Source organism: Balaenoptera physalus, assembly GCF_965194825.1.
Source record: "Balaenoptera physalus genome assembly, chromosome: 16".
In the NCBI taxonomy this organism is placed as follows: Eukaryota; Metazoa; Chordata; class Mammalia; order Artiodactyla; family Balaenopteridae; genus Balaenoptera; species Balaenoptera physalus.
Genome location: NC_138898.1, coordinates 55,203,995 through 55,227,482, shown reverse-complemented (window position 1 = coordinate 55,227,482; position 23,488 = coordinate 55,203,995). Strand labels below are relative to the sequence as shown.

Below are 23,488 nucleotides of genomic sequence, written 5' to 3'. Positions count from 1 at the left end.
AAGTAAAAAAGTAAATTTCCAGGGTCCCTTCCACCGTGGAGTTCCTCATGCCTGGGAGGGTGGATGGAAGAGAAGCAGGGAGAATGGCCCAGAAACTGCGGAGCCTCGCGCATGCGCACTGAAGTTGAAGGAACAACCGTCTCCTGCAACTCCTCCCAGGACCCATCTACCCCGGGCCGCGGCTCAGCCAGGGGATGACTACGTTACCCACAGTGCATCTCGCGGACTCGCTACGTATCTCGTTTCTATGCCTGACAGTCGGTTCAACCAGTAGTACGAGGATCCACAATGCGAGTAGTTACCCACAATGGCTCCCATGGACCCGCCTACCCAGGCCCTTCTCACTCTCCACAGCCGGCCAAAGGTGCGAGGACTACATTACCCACAATGCTTCTAGTGGGACGCCCACGCGGCCTCGTTCTCGAGCTCGACGCCGGCTCAGCCTGTGGTCGCCGCTGACTGTCCCGCTTCTGCGTTCTAAGGGTTTTGGTCCTCGCTTCTGGCCCGCCGAGCCCTCCACGTCCGCTGTCCCGCTCCCGTCCCAACCTGCCGCTCCGGGCCTGCCCCGAACCCCCCCCACGAGTCTCAGCGCTGCCGGTGAGTGCGGGCGCGGGCGCAGGGTCCCAGCTCGAGCTTCTTTCCGCGGCCCTCGCCCGCCGGAGCCTAGTTTGTGCCCGGCCTCGGTCACCGCTCTTCCTCCAGCTGAGGGGACGAGACGGGAGAGCAGCCCAGCCGGGGAATCCTGACCCTCACAAGACCCTGGAGTTGGAGAGGCCTTGGTGACCATCCATTCGGTGGAGCCCGCGGATGGGCTTCAGGCTCCCGAAGCCCGAAATCGGGGGTCAGATTGGGACAGAATCTGCGTCCTCCTGGGCAGAGGGGGCTCTGGTTCTCATCATATTTCCAAACGGACCTCATCCAAAAATGGCCAACTGTAATATTGAAAACTCAGCGTTTCTAGAACTCTGACCGCGTTCCAGGCACTGTGCTAAAATAAACTATTTTCCCGTTTAGTTCTCTAAGCAACCTGTGTGTAGGTGGTGTCAGCATTTCTTCTTTCACATGAGGAACTGAGACCCAGAGATTAAGTACCTCTCCTGGGAATTAGAGGGTTAGTAGCAAAGACAGTTGGATTTACTTTAACTGTTTCTTTCTGCCAGTGAGGGCACGTTGGCCTTGGGGCTAGGGCAGGGCCTTATGGGTTTCAGACGCTTATCCAGCCCCAGTGCTGCACCCTGCATGACTTTATTGTCTCTCCACAGAGCCCTGGAAACATCTTCCCCAGTGTCTGGCCAGAGGTATAGGGAGAGATAGGTGTGAGCTCCAGGCCAGAGAAGGAGCAAGGCCCACCAGGAGCAATGGCGACCTCTCCCGGCTTCCAGCACCCGCCACCCCTGGAGCAGGATGAGATCCTGATCGTGAAGGTGGAAGAGGACTGCTGTTGGGAAGAGGAGCCCTCCCTGGAGATTGAAGACCCTAGCCCTGAGACCTTCCGCCAGCTTTTCCGGCTCTTCTGCTACCAGGAGGTGGCCGGACCTCGGGAGGCCCTGAGCCGCCTCTGGGAGCTCTGCTGCCGCTGGCTGCGGCCTGAGCTGCGCACCAAGGAGCAGATCCTGGAGCTGCTGGTGCTGGAGCAGTTCCTGACGGTGCTGCCAGGGGAGATCCAGGCCCGGGTGCGGGAGCAGCAGCCAGAGAGCGGTGAGGAGGCCGTGGTCCTCGTGGAAGGGCTGCAGCGGGAGCCCAGGAAACAAAGGCAGCGGGTGAGGTGGGGGGCATTTTAGCCCTGAGGTGAGAAAACGGGGCCCTGCTGCTGAGGTCTGTGTTTGTAGATTCCTTGGGCTCCGGAGCCGTGGCCAGCCTTGGTCACTGGGAGTACCTGGGGCTGGCCAGACACTGAATTGAAGAAGGCAACTGCAGAGTGTTTCTCAACGTTGGCCAGCGTGTGTCCACCCATTGATTAACCACTGTAGCCCCGCTAGCCCTTTCTAAGCTGTGTGGATTGGTTTGTTAACACCATCCCAATGTAGGCCAGACGCAGGTTTTGATGGGAGAGAGTTTGGAGACTTTCTAAGGCAGGACCTTGGGAGTTGAAGAGATCCCCAAAGAAGGAGAAGCACTGGGAAGAAAGACCAGGTGCTGGTGGGTGCCCTGGTTAGAGCCCGCAGGTGTTCCTCAATCTCTCTGGGGCTGCGCCATTCAATACAGTAGCTACTAGCCATGTGTGTTTTTTTTAATTAAAATTAAATAAAATTTAAAATGTAGTTCTTAAGTCACACTGACCACATTCCAAAGGCTGTCATCACACATGGCCAGTGGTTATGCCCTGGACGAGGACAGTGCAGGTATGGGGCACTTCCATCATTCTACAGTCAGCGCCACTCTAGAGCAAACTCAGCTCCTTCTAACCACATCTGCGGAGTGCGAAGTCTTTTACAGATTTCTCCTGCGTGGGTCAGATTAATTCCTACTGATTAGATATTTGGCAAATTCTGCAGGTCACCTTTCTCCCTGTGGCAGTGTCACTGGCCACACAGTGCTGTTCTTTTGCATCTGGCAGGATAGACCCCCCCAACCCTCCCCGCCAAAAAAAACCCCCCAAAAACTTGACCATAAGGTGAGTTGAATGCATTAAGCACATCCTGCCTTCGTGGTGGCCAACAAGAACCCAGGAGCCCTTCTCAGCCCTGCCAGCCTTGGCGTTTGGGGTTCCCGTCATGGCTTTCCTCTGTCACTGGGCACCCTGTAACCTCCGGGGACTGTCCTCTCAGAGGTGTGGAATTTTGAGCCTTAGACAGGGTCCCTGGTGCTGGTTTCAGTTCCCCAGGGATGTATCTTGTCCCTAGTACTGTTACAGACGTCAGTAAACTCTGAGACTAAGTTTTTCTGATTCACCTTCACTGAAATTAGGAAATAGATGATTCCAGAGGGTTTGTAGATGATTTCAAAAAATGTAGCAAGTGCAGTAACTCAGGCTTCCAAAATGAGACCTGATTTGGGGCCCTTCTGGCCCAGGTCTTTCAGGAGCACTAAGGAAGGAAGGGTGAGAGTGTGACGGTGACAGCAACGCAGTGTGATGGGGAGAGACCGCAGAGTCTCAGGAGTGGAGCAGGCCTCCCTTTCCCCAGGTTGGGAGCCTGACCTCTTCCTGGGTCACATGCCTTCTCCCTGGGGTCTGACTGGAGGGAGGTGCTTGGAGAGTCGCAGAGGCCATCAGACATGACAAGGTGGCCCGGTGGTAAGGCAGAGCCTGGCAACAGGGTGGCCAGGGTGCCCGAGACAGGAGGGATGGGGAACCCTGTGGGTTTCCTCCTGACCTTCTGGGAGCTAGTGGGCAGATCTCTGTCTGTATGCAGGATCCGGAGGTACTCGCTGATGACGCACTGGCCCACGGGACAGGGGAGTGGTTCTTGAAATGCCAGGTGGAGGCCCAGCCAGCAGAGCTGTCTCTGGAGGAAGGGGCTCAGCACTCCAGCCAGCAGTCCCCAGCCCAGCTGAGCCACAGACCAAAAAGAGGCCCCCAGCTCTGGCCAAAGACGGGTGAGTAGCTGCCCCTCTTGAGGAAAGAGACGCCCTGCACCGGGGAAGGGAAGGGAAAGGAAAGGAGTGTGGCAGGGGGTCAGGCTTGTGTGCCTGTGGGGTGGGCAGGCTCCCGGCCGGGTGAGTGTTGATGGCGAGCAGCTGGACGTGTCCAGCCTTCACCTCCATGTGCACGGGTGGGTGACTCTGTGCTCTTTCCCCAGGCCCAGCGGCCTCCCAGTGTCAGGAGACGGCGGCACTGGCCACATCCTTCCTTTCAGCCTGGTCCCAGGTGAGTGGCATTCCTGATCTGCAGCATCCCCGTGTGTCCGGTGCTCTTGTTATGGGGACACTTCTCTTGCGTGGTCAGGTCTGTGGGTTTCCAAGACGGATCTTCACCTCCTGGGAAATCCTCCCTGTTCTCAGATGCCACCTGAGTATTAGGTGTGCCCTGGAGGATCCTGGAGTCTCAATGGTGAGTTAGGGCAGTCACTTCAAACCCAGCTGTATGTTAAAATCTCCTGGCATCTGGGTAAAAATAGATTTTTCCCCCAGCCCTGGCCTGGAAGCAGAGTCTCCTTTGCTTGTTTGTTTCAACTGCAGCTTTATTGAGATATAATGCACTTACCATACAATTCTCCCATTTAAAGTATACAGTGTTTAATATATTTACAGAGTTGTGCAGTCATCACCATAATCAAATCAATTTTAGAACATTTTCATCACCTCCCCAAAATACCCTACACCCATTAGCAATCACTCCCCCCTCCCCCTCCCTCAGCCCCCTGGCAGTCACCAGTCTTTCTGTCTCTGTGGATTTGCCTTTTCTGGATATTGTTTTCTTGGGTGTTAATCGTGCTCCCAGGTCAGTCTGGTGCTAGATTTGGGAACCACTGGCCTAGAGGCATTCTGAAGTCCCCAGGTCACCCCATTTGGGTCCTGGGGCTGGCTTGAGCTGAGGCAGGGCATGCTAACTCGTGTCCTCAAGGAGCATGGGCCCCAGTGGCTGGGATCTCAGCAGATCCAGGTGTTCCACACAGCACATCTGTCCACACAGTCTCTGGCCCTGCAGCAGTTGGGGCAGAGCTTGGTGGTGACGGTGTCCTCCCAAAGAGCAGGATCCAGCTGTGTCTGAGCCAAGCTTGGAAGGAAGGGGTGCATAACAACATACGGAAAGGGAAAGGTTGGGGAGGGGAAGAAGTAGGGGGAGGTAAGCAGGACCTGCCATCATCACACAAGTGGAGGGGACAGTGAGCCCACCAGGCTCTGAGTGAGCTGCGTTCCAGCAGGTGCCGGTGACCTTGGAGGACGTGGCCGTGTACCTGTCCCAGGAGGAGTGGGGGTGCTTGGACCTGGCTCAGCAGGACCACAGCTGCGACATGCTGCTGGAGGATGAGGGTATGTGCAGGGAGACCCTGGCTGTTGTCTGTCAGACACCGCCTTGTGTCTCTGATGTGGGTGAGTGTCAGGGAGGGTGGCTGCTTCTCTCGGGCTGGCTGTGGTGTGTGCTGGCCTCCAGGACCCGAGGCCCAGGCCGCCTCCCTGCTCAGCACCTTCCCTGGCTCCCCCTGCCTACAGGAGCTGCTCCAGCAGGTCTCAAACTTTAGTGGCCAGAGGAATCACTGGACAGCATATTAAAAATAGGAACTTGTGGGCCTTGTGCCCAGGGGTTGCTTTAGTGAGCCGGGGGCATTCCCTGGTGAGTCCTAGCGCTGGGCAGCCCTGCACTGCCAAGGTTGCTAGTGTCCCATCAGTGTCCCATCTGCAGCGGGGGCAGTGTGGCTGCTTGCCCACATCCCAGGCAGATGCCCAGAGCTGTCCCGAGTTCCTTCTTTCACTCTTTACCCACACGGTTGTCCAGTGTCAGTTCAGCCTTTGTGCCGTCCTTGGCCCCCGTGGGCAGAGCTGCTCTTGGCAAGGCCCTGCCTGTCTACGGCCTCTCCTCACCACCCCGTGCTGTCCCTCCTCAGCTCATCCTGCCACTTTTGACAGTTGTTCACTCCCTGAAATGTTTTTTAAAGGAGTTGAGATCCTGCTTTGTATCAGTTGGGGTTCTCCAGAGGAAAAGAACCATTAGGATATGTGTGTGTAGAGAGAGATTTATTTTAAGGAATTGGCTCTCACAGTTGTGGAGGCTAGCAAGTCTGAAATCCATACAGCAAGCCAGTTGGCTGGAAACCCAGGCAGGATTTCTAGGCTGCTGTCTCGAGGCAGAATTCCTTCTTCAGGAAACCTCAAGTTTTCTCTTAAGGCCTTCAACTGATTTGGTGGGGCCCACCCCCCAGCGTGGAGGGTAATCTGCTCTCCTTACAGTCACCTGATTGTAGATGTTAATTACATCTACAAAATAACCTCCACAGCAACATCTAGACTGGTATTTAGGGAATTCCCTGGCGGTCCAGTGGTTAGGACTCTGTGCTTTCACTGCTGAGGGTGTGGGTTTGATCCCTGGTCAGGGAACTAAGATCTGGGAAGCCGTGCAGCGCGGTCAAAAAATAAAGATAAAAAATTGATTGAGGGCTTCCCTGGTGGTGCAGTGGTTAAGAATCCGCCTGCCAATGCAGGGGACACAGGTTTGAGCCCTGGTCCGGGAAGATCCCACATGCCGCGGAGCAACTAAGCCCGTATGCAGCACAACTACTGAGCCTGCGCTCTAGAGCCCGTGCTCTGGAACAAGAGAAGCCACCGCGGTGAGAAGCCCACGCACCGCAATGAAGAGTAGCCCCTGCTCTCTGCAACTAGAGAAAGCCCACTCACAGCAATGAAGACCCAATGCAGCCCAAAAAAAAAAAAAAATTGACTGGTATTTAACCAAACAACAACACTGTAGCCTGGCCAGTTTGGCACAGAAAATTAATGATCACGTACTTTCTTTTACATCTTCATTTATTCCAAACTAAGTGTCTGTAGAACAAATGAAGATGAAACCTTTCTATTGCCGCGAATACTGGCTTGCTGTGTGCACTGTTGCTGTCCCACTGCTCTGTGCTCTGTCCTGCTGTGTGTTGTAACTCTTGGCTACTTATCTCTGTTGTGATGAAATTCTGACCCCTCGGGGCATCTGGTTTCCCTCCCAGAGCCGGGGAGAGCCTTGGGCCCTGTTTTTCCTCACTTCCTCTCTGAGGAAGCAGTCTGCACAGAAGTAGAGCGCCCCCCACCTCTGTTGCGGCATGGAGTTTTTCCCCGCAGGTTCTCCGGATGCCCCTTTGCCCTCACGAGGAGGAGGTTGCAGTCCTGTGTTCTGTTCCGGCCACACTCACACCCTCTCTTCTCTTTCCCCATGAGCAGGACTCCCCGCTCCTGGGCCCTGTCTGACTGCCCAGGAGGGGCGAGGGCAAGGCCTGCGGGACCCAGCTTGTGCGGCCTCGGGGCTGAGGGAAGTCTCTGGCAGTGCTGGCTCAGGTGAGGGGGTCTGGGAGGAGACGGATGTCCCAGATGAGATTCTCCCCTCTCCTGGGCTTAGACCTCGGCGACTGTGTTTGTGGAGTTCAGGCTCAAGGGCTTAGAGCAAGGGTTGGCAGATTTTTTCTGAAAAGGGCCAGATAGTAAATAGTTCAGGTTTTATGGACCGTATGGTCTCCCTGGTGATGCCTCAGCTCTGCTGTCCTGGCACAAAAGCAGCCACAAAAGCAGTCACAGTATGAAAAGACACGGGCGTGGCCATGAAACTTCATTTACAAAGGCAGGCTCACCCGCCCTGAAGGAAAGGTGAGGGAGACAGGTGGCTTTAAGAAAGGTTTGGGGCTCGAGCAGCAAGAGAGTCCTACCACCTTGAGCTGGGACATGGCGCTGCACGCAGGCACCATAGGGAAGCCGCTCCCGAGGGAGACACGAGGGGCTGGGCATGGGGTCCTCAGGACGCCCTGAGTGTCACCCAGCCAGCGGCACTCACTCTCTTGGGCCTACACCTGGGATGGAGTTGCTCAGTCACGTCACTCTGTGACCGTTGGAGGAACTGCCAGACTCAGTTCCTTTGTAAAAACTCTTACCAAAGGCCAGGGGTCTGGTACCATCCTGTCTCAGTTGTACAGATGAGGTGGATGTGAGCTCGAGCCCATGCCTGGCTTCCTGGACAAGCCAGTGTGGAGGCAGGAGGGGGCTGCATGGGGGTGTGGGGTGGACAGCACCTCGGCAGGGACAGTTCCCGGCGCTGGGAGGGCCTGTCCTTCCCCCATCAGGTCAGTGGGCCTCAGCATCCTCGTGTAAATGGGACTGTCACAGTACCACCTCACGGCCTTGTGAGTCTGCCTGTGGTTCTAGTTCCCAGAATCAGGCTCTGACTGATGCATCCTGCGGAGAGTGTGGAGGGGGAATTTGAAGGCACTTCTCTGTGTCAGGGGCCGCCCCACCCTGCCTTCCCTTTTCCCTCTCCCCCTCTCCGTGGAGCCCTCAGCGACTGTGCTTTCTCTGTCTCAGAGCTTGGGAGGCAGTTTGAGGATGGAGAGTATGCCAGGGCGGACGCATCGATGAGAACACGGTGGGGCCAGGTGCTCCCGGGTCCGGGTCAGGGGCCCGGTCCGACCAGACCCCAGCGGCCTCCGGACAGAGGGGGGCCCCTTGGGGTCCGGAAGCCGCACACGTGCCCCGAGTGCGGCAAGGCCTTTAGTAAGACGTCCCACCTGACCAAGCACCAGCGCACGCACACCGGGGAGCGACCCTACCAGTGCCAGGTATGCGGGAAGCGCTTCGGCGACCGCTCCAACTGCAGCACGCACCAGCGGGTGCACACAGGCGAGAAGCCCTACGCCTGCGCCCAGTGCGGGAAGCGCTTCAGCCAGAGCTCCAGCCTGGTCATCCACCGCAGGACACACACCGGGGAGCGGCCCTACGCCTGCACCGAGTGCGGGAAGCGCTTCAACAACAGCTCGCACTTCAGTGCGCACCGCAGGACGCACACGGGCGAGAAGCCCCACACCTGCCCGGCCTGTGGCAGGGGCTTCCGCCGGGGTACCGACCTCCGCAAGCACCAGCGCACGCACGGCGGGGAGCAGCCGCTTCACAGACCCCAGAGGCTCCAGGATGCCCCCGGGGCCCGAGCCTGACAATTCGGGAAGCTGCCAGAGTCGTTTCTGTCCCGGAGCCAGAGACTCTGGTCTTCAGGCATCTTCAGACTCCGTTTGCTCCCGTAGGCCTCAGCATGAGGACACGCGGTGGGACCTTTGGGGGGCCCAGGCCGAGGAAGGAAGCTGGGCCCTGCAGGTGTATTAGGGTCTGGGGCAGCCACACAAAGGACCACAGCAGCAGGGCCGCTTACAGCAGCAGGAATTCTCTCACAGTTCAGGAGGCCAGAGTCTAAAATCAGGGTGTCTGCAGGGCTGGGTCCTTCCTGCAGCTCTGATGGAGGATCTGTCCCAGGGCGCTCCTGGCTCCTGGCGCTGCCAGCTATCCTTGGTGCACCTGGGCTCGTGGCCACGTCACTCTGCCTCGCCTCCCCACGGCCTCTTCCGTGTGTGTCTCCATGTGTCATCTCCTCTTGTAAGGACGCAGTTGTTGGATTTAACTAATTACATCTGCAGAGACCTTGTTTCCAAGTAAGGTCACCTTTTGAGACTCGGTATGAATTTGGGGGGACACTTTTCTGCCCACTTTGGGGGAAGCCTCAATGGCTGTGGTCTCTTGCAGCTTTATGTACCCCAGCCTTACCTGGGCTTGGTCTCCTGTCTTCCCCGCCGAACCTTGCTGTACTTTCAAAATGTAGCCTGTTGGGGGCGGTTTCCAGTATCACAGTGGTTGTGGGTCACCTTCGCAGAGCCACGGCTGTTCTGTAGGATGGATGGCTGGTGCGGGAATGCTTCCCCGAGATCCCATCTTTCAACCTCCCCCAGCCCATCAGGAAGTCCCCAGGGTAGAGTGCCAGGGCTACCTTTGTTCTGGCCCAAGTGGCCATGTCCCAGGACGCAGGCCGGCCTTGGTTGCCCCACTTTGAATTTCTGAGGTGGATGTGCCTCTCTGATCTGTTCACATCCATGGTCTCATAGTGGCTGAGGGGAGCAGTAAGAGGCCTTGTTTGCTTTAGTCATTAGTAAAGTTGTGGGGCAGCTCTGAAACCACTGGGTTCTGGAATGTTCCATCCAATTGCTAGACATATTTTTACCTTTCCACACAACCCAGGTTCCAGGGTGTGTGACCTGCTCTTCTCTGTTCCCTTAATAAATGACGTCAGTCCTTCTGGCCCCTGTGCTCTGTCCTGTGTATTCTCTGGAGAATGGGGCCGCCCAGTTTAGGGATGGTTTTTAACCTTGCGGGGCACGTACTATCCAGCCAGATCCAGCCAGGCCAGTGTCACCAACCACCCACCTGCCCCTCACAGGCTCACTTCTCTCACATCCAGGCTGGTGCTGGAGGTGGCTACCTTCTGCCACCTGAGAGCTGGGCCCATCCAATGCCTGTTCCATGACATTCTCTCTCACAGTCCTGTAACAGGACTTCATGATTCTCCTGCTCTAGATGGAAACTGAGACCCGAGAGCTTGAAGCACCTTGTCCAGGTGGCAGGACCAGCTTTCAACCCAGGTCCGAGCTCCCACCACCTCATCCTCCTGGCCTTCCTTGATAGACAGTAATTTGCAGAGTTGAACTTGGAACTAAGAGTTTATTTACTGTCACTGTTGGGGGAACATTCTGAGTGAACCTACCGCCATTAAAAGGGGTAGAGAGTGGGGGAAATGGAATTTTAAAAATAGCCTTTGTTCTTGAGGGCTAGTGGCTGCAGTGGAGGCTGTGTGCCATGTTCAGACTGCCTGCCCAGCGGCTGAGTCCTGACCATGCTGTGTGCACCCTGGAGTGGAGGGTGGGGGGCCTGTGCCGGGGGAGAGGATCTGGGGGTCCCAGGTGATGGTAGTCTGGCCACAGTCCCTGCTGGAGAGGCCTCCCCGGGGCCTCCCATGACCTTGGTGGAAGCCATCTCACATCTGGCTTCTAATGAAAATGTCCCTTGTGGGGAATGGGGGCTGCTGGTAAGGACCCCGTGGCCAGATCAAGTAGAGTCTGTGGCGCCTATCCTGGCTGCATGTGGCTGGCTGAGGCTGGGCAGGGCCTGTCTCACCTGGTGCAGGGCTGGATGGGAAGAGGCCCTTGCCCAGCCTCAGTGCATAGCAGCCGGCGGTGACCCCAGCTGAATGCTGGAACATGTGCCCAAATGCCAAGGACCCTGCTGGGCTGCCTGATCCCATGGCCTGGGGAGCCCGAGGTGATTGCTCTGTTCTTCCCATTGGCAGACAGGGCAGATGGGCGCTGAGACTCTGAGACCTTGGAAACAAGTTGGAGAGAGAACAGAGGTGCTGCAGATCAGGGCTTCAGCCTGTTGGGAGCAGGTGGGCTGAGAACAACAGTTATGGAAGGACTCTGAACATCGGGGCCGGGGGTGGGAGGTCGGGGGGATAATTCTAGGAAAGTAGACGGCAGAGCTGCCTGCGGCCCCCAGCTCTTGCTGGTTGTCCACGGAGACAGTTTCAGGTGTTAGAACATTCACATTCTATCTATATTTAAAAGTCCATCCACCTTTACTTTGGAAGGACCCTAAAACATATACGTACATGCCTTTGTGTCTTGGTTGAAAAAAAAAAAGCGAATTTCAATCTGCCCCTCTATCAAAAAGTCCAGTTGGTCCGTGTGTGTGTGTGTGTGTGTGTGTGTGTGTGTGTGTGTGGTGGTGTGTTAATTTAGGAACACAAAAGAGCAAACATCCAGGACTCAGAAAATGAAGCTAAATTTTTCAAGACCTTTTCAACCCTGAAATTCTCTAAAGGAGTTTTACTTCAGTTTTGTGGTTAAAAAGAAATAATAATAATAGATGCACATTAAAGAGAAAAAAACGCAGAAATGGAAAAAGGTGAAAAAGCCTCGAAGTCCCACTAACAGAACAAAACTGTTGTCTTTGCGGTGTTTCCTTCTGGTCCATTTTCAGAGGATTTGGGGCCATTTGATTTGTCATGCTACACGTACAAGTTTGCACTGGCATCTTTGCTCTCAGTGCATGAAGATGTTCTGACTGAATTCTAGCAGAGGGCTGGCAGCAGATCCTCAGTTGGAGGGTCCCTGTGCTGCAAAGGCACATTCTGATGGAGACGGGGGAGCGAGGGGACCACTAGGGCCTCGGGTGTCGATGGAAAGTCAGATTATCCATTTATTCACCTCAGATTATTCACCTTTTCAGATCCGTTACCGGAGGCATCTACAATTGGCCTGGAGGAGGCACCAGGGCCTCCCTGGCTGTCCCTGGCCCAAGAGGGTCCCCCAGGGCCCTGGGACTTCCTCCTGGGGGTCTGGCCTGGGCACTCTGTCTCTCAGCCCAGAGTGTTACATGTTGCTTCCCCCCGGGGCTGGATCCAGCCGTATCTCCAGGGGCCTGAGCCTTCTGGCTTCCGGGACCCTCGCCAGCTGGCAGCTTGGGCTGAGCCGATGCCTTCTGAAAGGCCCGGAGCTGTTGGAGGAGCTGACTCTTCCCCGTGCAGTCCCTGTGACACAAGAGAAGCAACCTCCGTCAGCACCCAGTGGAGCCAACCTCCCAATACTTTGCCACCGAAACAGGATACAGAGGAAAACCAGAGCGCTTCCGGAGCGTGTGCCTGGCTCTCAAGACACTAAAAAGTCAGGATTGCGGCCTTCCGGCCCTCGCTGATTCACAGAGCGTGTCAGCATGTTAAGGGCTTCTGGGAGGAAACCTGTGTGACACTTCCAAGTTTGTTTCCCTCTTTAATCCTATAATGCCTAGCTACATGCCACATTGGGGAAAAGCTGCATTAGACTCTGACGTTCCCAAAGGATGGGATCTTCAGGCTCTGTAATTCCAAAAATGATGGAGACTGCCAGAGCATATGATGCGAACTCACCCCACGACCACGGGGTGGCCTCCGCATGTCAGAGACCTGAACCTTCCCTGAATTTGACATTTCACTTAATTGACTCAAGCCTTTCATTTCTGGCTGACAGCCATCACTTTATTCCATCCCTTCACTTTCTCTTCACTTTTATTGCCATCACTAGTAGGGAGCAAATCAAGTTGGGGGGCAATTTTTCAGAAAGAAAACGTAATCCCTTCTCAAGACCAAGCTAAGCATCCTTGGGGATGTCTGGAGAACAGGCCAGGCCAGACGTTGCTGGGCTCCCCTGCCTGCCTCCCAGACCCGCCTCCCAGACCCGCCCCCCAGACCCGCTCCCACCCTCCTGTGCTAGCCCTGTGGGTGCCAGACAGCTGAAAGCACCGATGTTAACATGCGGGCCGCGGCTTGCTGCTGAGGCCGAGGTGAGCATCTCAGGCGGCGAGAGCCCCCTTGTGGTTACCGTAGCCTGGCTGGGCCCTGCTGGTCTCGCCGAGCTGCTGTCTCCTCTTCCCCCTCATCCTCGCTGTCAGAGGAGCTGGAGCTGCAGCTGGAGTGGGAGCTGGAGCTGGAGCTGGAGCTGCAGCTGCGGGGACAGGAAAGGTGGGTTCCTCTGGACATAACCAGTCCACTCCAGGCGTGGTTCCCACCAGGGACTTGGAGCGCCCAGGTCTCCCTGGTGACCCACGGCAGGAGGATGGGCAGGCCAGCCAAAGCCCAGCCAGCCAAAACCAAAGGGCCACTGCAAGTGGTGGAGGGACGCAGCCAGGGCCAGGTACCCCAGCCTAGGCTAAGTCTGCTTAGGACTCCGGCAGGAAAAGATAACCCTTGGCCCCAGCTTCCTCCCAACCTGCGGGGAGAGCCTGCTGCTGGGACCCAGTGGGACTGTGGGCCAAGCTCAGTTCTTGGCTAAAAGCACTTCTCAAGTGAGCAGTGCCCCCAGGACCCGCCTGTCCAAGTCCCCCTTCCTCCTGAGGCCAACGTGGCAACCTGAAGCAGCAGGTTTGCGGCAGGGCTGTCACTGCTCCCTGTACCTTTCCGAGGGCCCCTGGTCTGATGGCTTTGTCAACCGCAGGTCAATGAAGACGGTGGGAGGCTCCGCTGGGCTCCTTAGCCGCGTGTCCATGGCCAGCGCCTGGAAGCCCAGATCCTTGGAAGCGCATCTGGGGTGAGAGGAGAGGGGTGGCTGAGTCACTTCCCGGTGATCACTGTGTGACCTGTGCAGGGTGGCTTCCTGCCACCAGCTGGGTGCCCCCGTGCAGGACACTGAGGCAGGTCCTGAGAACAACCCTCAAGATTTAGGCCAGCGCTGTCCAATAGAACTTGCCACGATGATTAATTGTTCTGTATCTGCACTTTCCAGTATGGCAGACACTTGCCAGAAGTAGCTATTTAAATTTACATTTAAGCTAATTTAAATTAGAAATTCAGCTCCTCAGCTGCACTAGCCACACGTAGCCAGTGGCCACTGACTGGACAGTGCAGTGTCCTTTCTACTGGACACGGGTTGTCAGGGACAGACGCCCACTCCAACTAGCTCGGGCGAGAAAGGGAATTACTGGCTTTCAGATTCCTAAAAAGGGTGGACAACCAGAGTGTGGGAAGAGTCGGGGTACAGCTGGGCCTTAAGGGACCCCAGGGCCCTGTCCGCACCTCTGCCTACCCCATACCCCAGCTTCAGCCTTTCTCACCACAGCTGGCCTGGCTGGGGTCAGATGCCCAGGGCTGGCCCAATCAATGGTGGCCAGAGGGGCAGGGTCCTCCTCTGGGGAGGCCGTGTGGATGGTGAAAGGAGGATTCCCGTGGGGTGGGGAAAGAGCAGGTGCTTTGGGGCTTGAGTCCCAGCTCTGCCACTTATGTCCTGGGCAAGGCAACCTCTCTGAGCCTCAGTTTCCCTGTTTGTAAAATGGGGGTAATGGTAGCACCTACCTGATCATATTCTTGAGATGAAAGAGAAATACACATCAAGTGCCCCACCCATAAATCAAGGCCCAATAAATGCTGAGAGAAGCCAGTTCTAGAGAGGACAGGGGCCATGCGTGGTCCCACCTGCTTCTGGCCTCCTGCGGCTTGATGTCCTGCGGCGTGTCAGAAGGCACCCTCCAGGCAGAGGAAAAGGCTCTGGACTGCGTGGCACACAGGAGCGTGAGTTGTTCCATGAGCCTGTCCTGGGTGCTCGGCTTGGCATGGTCTGTGGGGAGGGGGGAGGCAGCTTAGTGGGGATGCAGCCCCCTTTGACTCACAGCAGCCTGAGCCTCAGGACCCCTCGTGTGGACATGCCTGGGCTTGTGCTCGGAGAAGGGCTGGGGGCCAGCAGAGGCCCAGCCCACCCTCTGCTGCTCAGAGCTTTTGTGTCGCCCCCCTCCAGCTCAGCAGGGCGAGGGGCGCTGTCTTCTTGAGCAGGGAGCTGTGTGTGAGCCCGGAAAGCAGGGGTGACGTCCTGTTAACCGTGTAGTCCACGTTCTCACTCCAGTCCCACTTGTCAGAGGGAACCATCAATAACAGTTCTGCGTATTTGCTTTGCTTTTTCTTTTTAAATAGCAACGGGATCATCCTCTATAGACTTTTTTTTTTACTGAATATATTTTACATTTTTCTGTGTTGAGAGAAATGAATAGATAGATAGATTCCATTTGTTGAGCTGCAGAGAATTCTCTGGTTGACTGATTAGCTAGACTCCTTCTGAATATTGAATGTGGTTTGTTTCCAGTTCTTCACAAGTATGAACAATGTTGCAATGAACATCTGTGAGGGTGTGTTTAGGACAGAATTTAGAAGTGGAATGAATAGCTTAATTAAAGGCTTATGTGCCTTTAAATGGAGAACAGATTCTGCCACATTGCCCGCCAAAAGGGGGCACCAACTACAGCCCCCCAGCCCTGCCCCACCTTGTAGGAGAGTGAGTTTCTCCATATCCTGCTCTAAGGGGTTAAATTCCAAACAAAATCCTTTTTAAAATAGCACCAGTGGCCCTTGGCTACAAAGGAGCCTTTGCTCTGGAACCGGAGGCCAGAACCCCTGCAGCTCCTTTGCCTCAGACCTGCCTCCACTCACCTTTGTGGGCCAGAGTGGCCGGGAGGGAACAGGGAACTTTTTTACGAAACTGCCCAGAGCGAGGCCACAAGTGTAATGAAGGAATCATCCCTGGCTTTGTTTGGTAAACGTGGAGGCAGTGGAAACAGGATTCTGTTTAGGAGCGGGCTGAAGGGGTACCAAATGCAGGATTACTTTGCTCCCAGAAAGAAAGAGACACAGGTCCGAGGAGGTGGGGGGGAAGAAAAGGCAGGGACCCTGTCTGAAGGGCTTCCTCTCGTATCCCCAAGGCCTGGTCCACCCCAGGAACATAGCAGGCAGTCACATATGTAATGGATGAATGAATGTCAGTGAGTGAATGGATGGGTGGATAAAGTCTTGCATCCTGGGTGTGCAGGACAGCGAGGGCCGAGCAGCAGAGAGGCGCAGCAGATGTGGCGAGCTGCTGGGCTGACTGTGCCCAGCCCACTGCCCTATTTTACTGGGAGGCCCTGGAAGGAGCCACTTGTGGGGATGCACTTGGGCCCTAGCGCTCAAGTTCAGACCTCGGCCCTGGAGGCGGTCCGCTGCCCACCACGCGGCTCCAGAAGCGCAATCTCCCGGGTCCTCTTCTCGCCCTGTCAGACTCTGAAGGACTTGATCCAAATCCCACTCTTCAAGTTGCTGAAATAATTAAAGTGGTGATTATGAGGCTGCTGTGGGGTGCCAGGGACAGGAGCACCAGATTTCACAGCTGCCGTGACCCACACAGGCAGTCCTGGGATGTCTTGGGCAGAAACCAGGGCTGAGATGAGGCAGCTTGCTCACCCACCCCCACTCACCCACCCTGTGTGGGTTGCAGAATGAGCTGCCTCGTGAAGGCTGGTGAGGCCACCCACCTTCCTACGCAATACTTTTATTTCTGGCACAAAGACGTTGTCTGACTCGGAGGAAACTCAGTGTCATATTAAAACTATTTAGGTTCATGCAGGTTTAGAATGTTGGGAGGTTAAAACGTTTTGCTCTTTTAAGAAACAGATTGTTCCAGGCAGGTGCTAGGACTGGAGGGCTTGGAAGAGGGGTGTGGAGGCAGTGGTGTGATGAGGGGGGAAGACGTTAATCAGGAATTACTGTGTCTTGTGTATGGCCTTGCAGCTCCTTGTAGCCCCATAGGGGAATGAAGATAAAGGGGTTCAAGGAAAGAATGGAATTGATAGGATGGAATTGGTGAAAGTGACCTCCATGTACACCTTGATGCCAGTTTTCTCTAAGTTGTTAAGAAAATTTATCAAGTAAGGCAAAAACGAGTTTTGTGATGTTTCAGTGTCATGTGGGAGCATCTTCCAAGGAACCCATCTTTCTAGGGGAGGGCTGGTGTGCACAGTTGACCAGGGCTCACCTGTTTGACAACTTCGTAAAACTGAGAAGTGTGACGGTTTTCTTTTCCGTCCATTGGAGCAGCTAACCCCAAAGGTACCAGTTCTGTTGCCCTGTAGGTGCTGACCTATTGTACTTAATGTAGCAATTTAATCTCCGCGTTCCTTCCCCCCTCCCCACCCCACCATGTACAAAATCCCAGTTTCTCATAATCTCTTTGAACCGGCTTTGTCATCCTGCTGGTCCCCTTGTTAATGAGCTAAATACAGGGGCTCACCATTTGTATGAGAACAAGGGCTTGAACATTTTGAGATTATGCTTTGTCAAATCTGTTACCTATCTCATATATCTTCATGATCATGCTTGGGATTAGTTTTCTTTTTTCTTTTTTTAAAGAAGGCTGGGGTCTCCTTGCTCTTCCTTGTTCACTTTAACTCTACCTGAAGATGGTCTGTCGGATAGGTAGGACTGCCTGCCTGATGGTGGGCCTGGTGCCATGGGCCTAAGGTTGTTGCTATAGACTGAGTCTCTTTGTCCCTCCAAATTCACGTGTTGAAATTCTAACCCCCAATGTGATGGTATTTGGAGGTGATTAAGTCATGAGGGTGGAACTCTCATGAATGGGATTAGTGCCCTTAAAAAGGAGACCCCAGAGAGCTCCCTCACCCCTTACAAATGAACCAGGAAGCATGCTCTCACCAGACACCAAATGTGATGGAGCCTTGACCTTGGACTTCCAGCCTCCAGACTGTGAAAAATGAATTTCTGTTGTTTAAGCCCCCCAGTCTATGGGATTTTTGTTACCGTGGCCCAAAGAGACTAAGACAGGCGTAGTGGGCCAGCCCTCGAGCTGGCCTGGGGAGAACCATCGCCCCGGGGAAGGCTGGGCTAGGGGGACGCCTACCTGGAGGGAGAGCAAGGGCAGTCCCCCCTGGGGCCCCTCCGGCAGCGTTTCCGCAGCATCACAGGGCGTCTCCTTCACTCCACTCAGGTCCTGGTAGGCTGTGTCCTGGGCATCCCAGGTGACTTTGTGAAGTATGTCTTTCTTGATCATCTTCCTTCTCTCCCTCCGGAGGGCTCTGCGGTTTGCAGAGTCTGAGCCTTCCTGGGCCCATGAGGCAGCGCCTGGGGGCTCTGTCTGCAGGCCTGCTTCCTGAGGGGAGAGAGTGGCCTCTCCCTGTGGCCCCTGGCAAGGACTCTGTGATGTACTGGTGTTGAAGGCTGTGCGCCCATTGTCATCCTGCCACATGGGGGTCTCTGCAGGCATCCTGAGAAGAGAGCTGCTCTCGTCACAGCTCTGCAAAGGCCTGCCAGGGCCCCTTCCTTCCAGAGAGGCTGACTTCTGGGGCTGGGCCCCAGCGTTCCACTCTCCCCAGGGTTCTCCGGCAGATTCCACAGGCACTACAGCTGGCTAGGGGGGAAACAAGCGTCCTCGGTTAGCAGCCTCAAAACATACCTCGGGGAGTTTTTGCGTGTGGTAAGATGCGTATAGAACATAAAATCTGCCATGTGAACCATTTTTAAATGTACAGTTCAGTGGCATTGAGTATATTCATAATGTTGTGCAGCCATCACCACTGGCTATTTACAAAGCTTTTTCATCACCCTGAACAGAAACTCTGTACCTCCCCTCCCCCAGCCCCTGGTAAACGCTCATCTACTTCTTGTCTCTGTGGGTTTGCCTGTTCAAGATATTTCATAGGCGTGGAATCACACAGTACTTGTCTCTTGTGTCCTTCCATTTAGCTTAGTGTTTCCCAGGTTCACCCATGTTGCGGCATGTGTTAGAACTGCATTCCTTTTCGTGGATGAATAATATTCTGTTGTATGCATGGTCCTCATTGTGTTTAACCATTCTGTCTGTTGATGGATGCTCAGGTTGTTCCCCGCTTTTGGCCATTGTGAACAGGCACACAGCAGTTAGAGGTGGACAAGATGAGACCCAGGCCCTTTGTCTCCAGAGTGAGCCCACGGCCTCAACCCCTGTGAGTTGGTATAGACTTTCCCATCCCAGGTTAAAAAATAATTGTCCAGAAGAGTTGCCGAGGTAATTGCAGAAATGAAGAAAACACAAAATAAAGTGACATGGACATGGTTCCAACTGAACTAATCAGGGGACTTCGCAGCCCTGGCAGTTCTCCTGTTTGAGGTTATTTCAGATATATTTCTAGGCATGGCTGAGGTTGTGGGTGATTTCTGTCATGGTGCTGGGAGGGGACACGCCCTGGCTCTGTAAGATGACCCTGTGTCAGTGCTTGCACTCAGAACTGCAGAGTCTCGGCATGTACCCACTCTGTCCAAATACCAAACTCCAGCATGGCTTCTGGCAGCATAAGCCTGTGCCCCTAGGATTACCCCAGCGCCCCATTAAAATGCCTGCCTGAGAAAGCTCCATGCTGCCAGAATTTACTATTTGTTCTAGCCAACACCTGATGATAGGCCCCTGACCTCCCTTTCTTAGAGCACTTACTAAAAAGGGCTTATAATTGTGAATATGTGTCTCTTACAACCCAGAAGCATCTGTCGCTGACCTGAGAGCCATTCCCTTGAAATGTACTCATCAGGAAGGACAGGGCCTCTGCCTCCCTTCTCTGTGGGAGGATAGGCTCCTGCCTCCCACACCTGCCAGGTAGCAGACACACCTGGCCTAATTGCAGCTTCACTGACCGGCTCTTTGTGATTTTTCACTTTTCTGACTCCACTGAGCCCTCCTCACCCCCTCCCTCAGTCTTCCTTTGAAACACCCGTCACCTCTGCACAAATCAGACGGAGCTCAGCTCTTTCCCCTGCTGTCAGTAGTTACCGAATAAAATCTCCTTCCACTGTTTTAACTAAGCATCAAGACATTAACTTTAGATTTAAGAGTTCTTGGTCTTACCTGGGACCCTGGGAAATGGGGAGACAAGAGGATGGAAAATTCCCTCTGACATTTGGCAATGACTGCAACTACGATACATAATTACTGAGCGTTCTGTGGCATTTGCTAATTGTTTTCTGTATTCATCTCACCTCCCCAGTGAGGGGCACCTCTTACCTCTGAATCCCCACTGTTGCCCTTATTCAATCAACAGATGTTTAGGGAGGGCAGGATTTTGTGAGAAGCCGGATAGTGCTGAAGCCAGCTGGGTTAAGGGAGGCATTTATGACAACAAATTGTGACAATAGTCAGACAGCTCAGGTGGAAATAGGACAGCTGGGAGGGGTGTGTGTGTGTGTGTGTATGTGTGTGTGTGTGTGTGTGTGTGGTGAGGGGTCAAAGGTAAGAGCAGGGGGCAAAATCAGATAGAAAATCTAGTCCCCACCTCCCCCCAGCTCTAAGTGTTCTGGGCTCCTGGGAGCATGACGTGCACAAGGCCATTAGATATTTGGTGTCTGAACTCCTTGGGTTATACCTGGAGAAAGGCTTGGGTGTGCAGAGATGCTATACCAAGGGCTTTAACCTCTTTAGACCCACATTGCTGTTAGAGTCTAGCGAGGGCCATGGACACCCAGACCCACACCCACACCCTATTGTGCTTAAAGTGTCCTGGCTTCGTGGATCCCTGGATCCTGCATTCCACAGACCTCAGGAGGAGACCCAGAGGAAGTGACCCAGGCCCCGTCAGGGTCTTCGGCCAGTTCTTCTGACAAGTCTGGAATCAGGGCGGTTTGATTTCGCTGGAAGATGATCAGCTCCTCTTCCTCGCAGTTTGACTGCGGACAAATGAGAGTTCTCTGGATTATATGGCAGCAGGCAGGGCCAGGTGCGCCTCAGCTTCCACCCACCCTCCCTGCCCCTCTGCTCTCCAGCTGTCTGGGAAGACCAGTTCTCTTCCGAAGGGACTCGCCATGGCTGGTTCCTGCCGCTGACTTAGAAATGGGCTTGGCAGCACCACCTGGTGAAGGTGAGATCCAGGGCGCCCAGTTCTGCACGTACCTGCCACCCCTAAGACTTTGCGTACAGCAGGTGCTCACTTAGTGCCTGGCACTGAATGAACAGAGTAGTGAGGTGACAGCTGAAAGAGCAGAGTCTGGCCCTCCCCGTCCTCTGCAACAGGGAACCTTGGCTCTTCACTTACATGACATTGAGCTGATAAGCTCCAAAGCGGTCCTTGGTCAGCATCATGTTTGTCACGGGAAGAAAGTGCATTGGGGGCCTAGGAAAATGTAGGAAGAAGGTGCTCGCTTACCGAGGAGGAATCTGAGTCCAGAGATGGGAGCTGCTCCTTGACAGCCTCAAGGATGGCATCCCAGGGATTGGGCAGTAAGGGCCCCACATCTTTGTCATGGGATGCCATGGGATGCTTCTCAGCGTGCCATCATCCAAGGAACCTTGCAGAGGACACGGACTGAGGTGAGAGGGTCCAGGAGCAAAGGGTCAAGAGCTCAGGGGGCTGCCTTTTCAAAGCATAGACCATCCCTTGCCTTGGGGGATGAAAACAGATTGGGAGACCACCCACCCCTTCTCCCTTCTAGTCTGCAGGTTCCTGTTACTGAGGGCCAGGCACTGTGCCCTGCATTTTGTGTGTGTGTGTGTGTGTGTGTGTGTGTGTGTGTGCGCGCGCGCAAGTGTGTATGTGTGTGTAGTGCAGTATGGAGCCTGCAGATGTATGTACATAGTGATATTTTATGATAATATATAGATATATGTATTGATATATAATGATATATGTACTTGATGTGTAGGTATATGGATGGTATACAGAATGATACATGTGTATGACATACAGATATTTGTAAACTATGTATATCCCATACAACAGACACTATTATTATCTACATTTTATAGGCTCAGAGAGGTTATATCATTAGTAAAGACAAAGACAGAATTTGTATCAAAGTCAGAGGGGATTTCAAGCCCCACTACTCTTTACTGCCCCCTTACAAAGGAACAGACTAGAGACATTTTGGAGTCCCGCGGACACTTTTTTTGGAGTTGACAGTCAACCCCTTATACCCAGGCACTTAGGCAACACGTCCCAGAGTCTAACAGAAGGCCCAGTCCCTCAGGGGTCAAGGGGGCTTAGAAATGTGGGGCGATGGTACTTCAGAGCCAGTGTCTGGAGAATACTTGCAGCCTGAGAGGCCTCTGTAACCATGAAATGGGAAAAGAACACTCCTGCCCCAGCCCTGGTTCCCATCAGGAAAGCAGCAGGTGAGTGGGGGCTTCTTACTTCTTCTTTGCTCACAGGAGTGGGGTTAGGAGCTTGGTGCACCTGACCTGGGAACAGCAGAGTGGGGACATATCTGGTATATACATCACGGGATGTTCTCCGGCTGCAGGGCAGATCAGAGGGCAACAGAATCACCCGGGTGAAGGGGACTACCAGAGACTCTAAGTTCTCCAGGAGGACAAGGCAATAGGGGAGGAAAAGGCATTACAGGCTGCGGGAAGAGCACGTAAGAGCTCAGAGGAGTGAAAAGTGCCCAACATGTGGGGGAAGAAGTTTTCAGTTGCTGGAATATACGGTGCAAACGGACAAGATCGTGAAGGGTCCTGAACGCCAAGTTGAGGAGCTTGGCTCACCCAGCAGACGAGGTTTACGCTAAACGCTGCACGAAACAGCAGGTCCCCCCGAATCCTGACTGGCTCCACGTCCGTTTCTTGGCTGCAGCCCGTTAGCTCCGCCCAAACCTCCGACCCCGACCCCCTCCTGCCGCCGGTCAGCCGGTTGTTATGACAACTAGACGCCAAAGTCCTCCTGGGTCAGGCTTTTAAATTCTAAAGGTCGGAAACAGGAAACCCATTGTGCGTCCTCCCACCGATCCCCAGCTCGTTTCCCCAGCCCCCAACCCGTCCAACTCCCAACATTTATCTCCGCAGCTGCGGCAAGCCCGAGGCCGTTCACCTCGGCCTCAGCCTCCCCTCCTGGCGCGGTCCCGACAGGGATATAAACAGGCTCTAGCGCGTCCCTCCGGTTGTGTTCTCCCCTTTGGGCCGCGGCGCAATTACTGAGGCTATCGCCGCCTTCGGAATCCCCTCTCAGCAGAGTCTTACATTACTGGACTGCCAACTCCTTCCCACCCCCCGCTCTTCTTTCGGGACTTGGCGCGTCCTGTCTCTCCTGAAACACGATTGGTTTCCCTGGCCAGAGGCGGGGCGGGGTAGGGCGAATCCCCCCTGCTCATTGGCTTCCGCCGACGTCACACAGCGAGCCGGGCGAGCTGACCGGAAGGTCCGGGTGCGGGACGGACGAATTCCACAGCGCTCGGGGGACCCGCGAGCGTCCCGGCGTGCTCCGCGCCTCTCGCAACCACTTCCGGGGCGGGAGCGGGGCCGCTGGGTCCGCGCGCTGTGGCGGCGGCCGGCGCGGAGAGACCGCGGACGGGCGCGGCCGAGGGAGCGCGGCGGCAAGGGGGCAGGGGTAGGCGGCGGCGGCGGCGGCAGCGGCAGCGGCAGCGGCAGCCCCAGGGCTGCCCGCGGCCCGAGGCCCAGCGCAGGTAGGCTCCGTGGCGGCCCTGCCCCGCCTGGTGTCCTCACCTGCTGCGCACTCTCGGGGCGTCCCAGCAGTGCCGCTGGCTCGCCGCTTGAGTTTATGACTCCGAGCGTCCGCTTTGCCGCTGGGGAGCGGGGACGATAAAGCCACGTGCGGTGTAGGGTTACTGGGAGGAGATGTCAGTGCTAGGGTAGTTCCCTAGGTTACCCTCCCCAGGGCCTGAGAACGAGGTTGGGATACCCCGGGCCAGCGGAAGGCCCACGCCCCGGGGCGGGACGCGGTGCCCTCCGGCTTTAACAGACCACCTCCCTGTGGATGCCACGGTCAGCAGCAACGTCATTTTTTTTGT

General features: G+C 55.1%; 3 protein-coding genes across 20 annotated transcripts in view; 2 read left to right on the top strand and 1 right to left on the bottom strand.

Moving 5' to 3' along the window:
- Positions 1-236: 236 nt before the first annotated feature.
- On the top strand, positions 237-9,694 carry ZNF500 (zinc finger protein 500). Of its 4 annotated transcripts, none has more exons than XM_082429064.1 (7): positions 240-597; positions 1,263-1,760; positions 3,354-3,537; positions 3,741-3,808; positions 4,803-4,914; positions 6,805-6,918; positions 7,933-9,694. In XM_082429064.1, the coding sequence occupies exons 2-7, from the start codon at positions 1,359-1,361 to the stop codon at positions 8,556-8,558; spliced, it is 1,506 nt and encodes a 501-aa protein (XP_082285190.1). In that variant the 5' UTR covers positions 240-597; positions 1,263-1,358; the 3' UTR covers positions 8,559-9,694. The 4 variants fall into 4 exon arrangements, with proteins under 4 accessions (XP_082285193.1, XP_082285192.1, XP_082285190.1 ...); XM_082429065.1 differs by having other exon boundaries at positions 241-597; positions 4,806-4,914; XM_082429067.1 differs by lacking the exon at positions 6,805-6,918 and having other exon boundaries at positions 237-597; positions 4,806-4,914.
- A 144-nt stretch (positions 9,695-9,838) lies between these two features.
- DNAAF8 (dynein axonemal assembly factor 8) lies at positions 9,839-23,249 on the bottom strand. Of its 13 annotated transcripts, none has more exons than XM_082429060.1 (10): positions 22,230-22,972; positions 21,877-21,979; positions 20,893-21,034; positions 20,288-20,416; positions 17,628-18,134; positions 15,913-16,030; positions 14,384-14,525; positions 13,369-13,497; positions 12,798-12,920; positions 10,771-11,971 (listed from the first exon to the last, which is right to left on the bottom strand). In XM_082429060.1, exons 3-10 carry the CDS (start codon positions 20,998-21,000, stop codon positions 11,689-11,691), a joined length of 1,539 nt encoding a protein of 512 aa, XP_082285186.1. In that variant the 5' UTR covers positions 21,001-21,034; positions 21,877-21,979; positions 22,230-22,972; the 3' UTR covers positions 10,771-11,688. The 13 variants fall into 13 exon arrangements, with proteins under 13 accessions (XP_082285183.1, XP_082285186.1, XP_082285188.1 ...); XM_082429062.1 differs by having other exon boundaries at positions 22,552-22,972; XM_082429057.1 differs by adding an exon at positions 9,839-10,763 and having other exon boundaries at positions 11,663-11,971; positions 20,893-22,972.
- The window catches only part of ANKS3 (ankyrin repeat and sterile alpha motif domain containing 3), a 29,168-nt gene continuing 28,671 nt past the window's right edge, over positions 22,992-23,488 (top strand). For 2 of the 3 annotated variants that reach the window (XM_082429005.1, XM_082429003.1), the window contains exon 1: positions 22,992-23,143. The gene's annotated coding sequence lies outside the window, so the exon portion shown is untranslated. Of the gene's footprint in view, positions 23,144-23,314; positions 23,463-23,488 lie in introns of those variants that run through there. The other variant, XM_082429004.1, reaches the window with a different exon arrangement.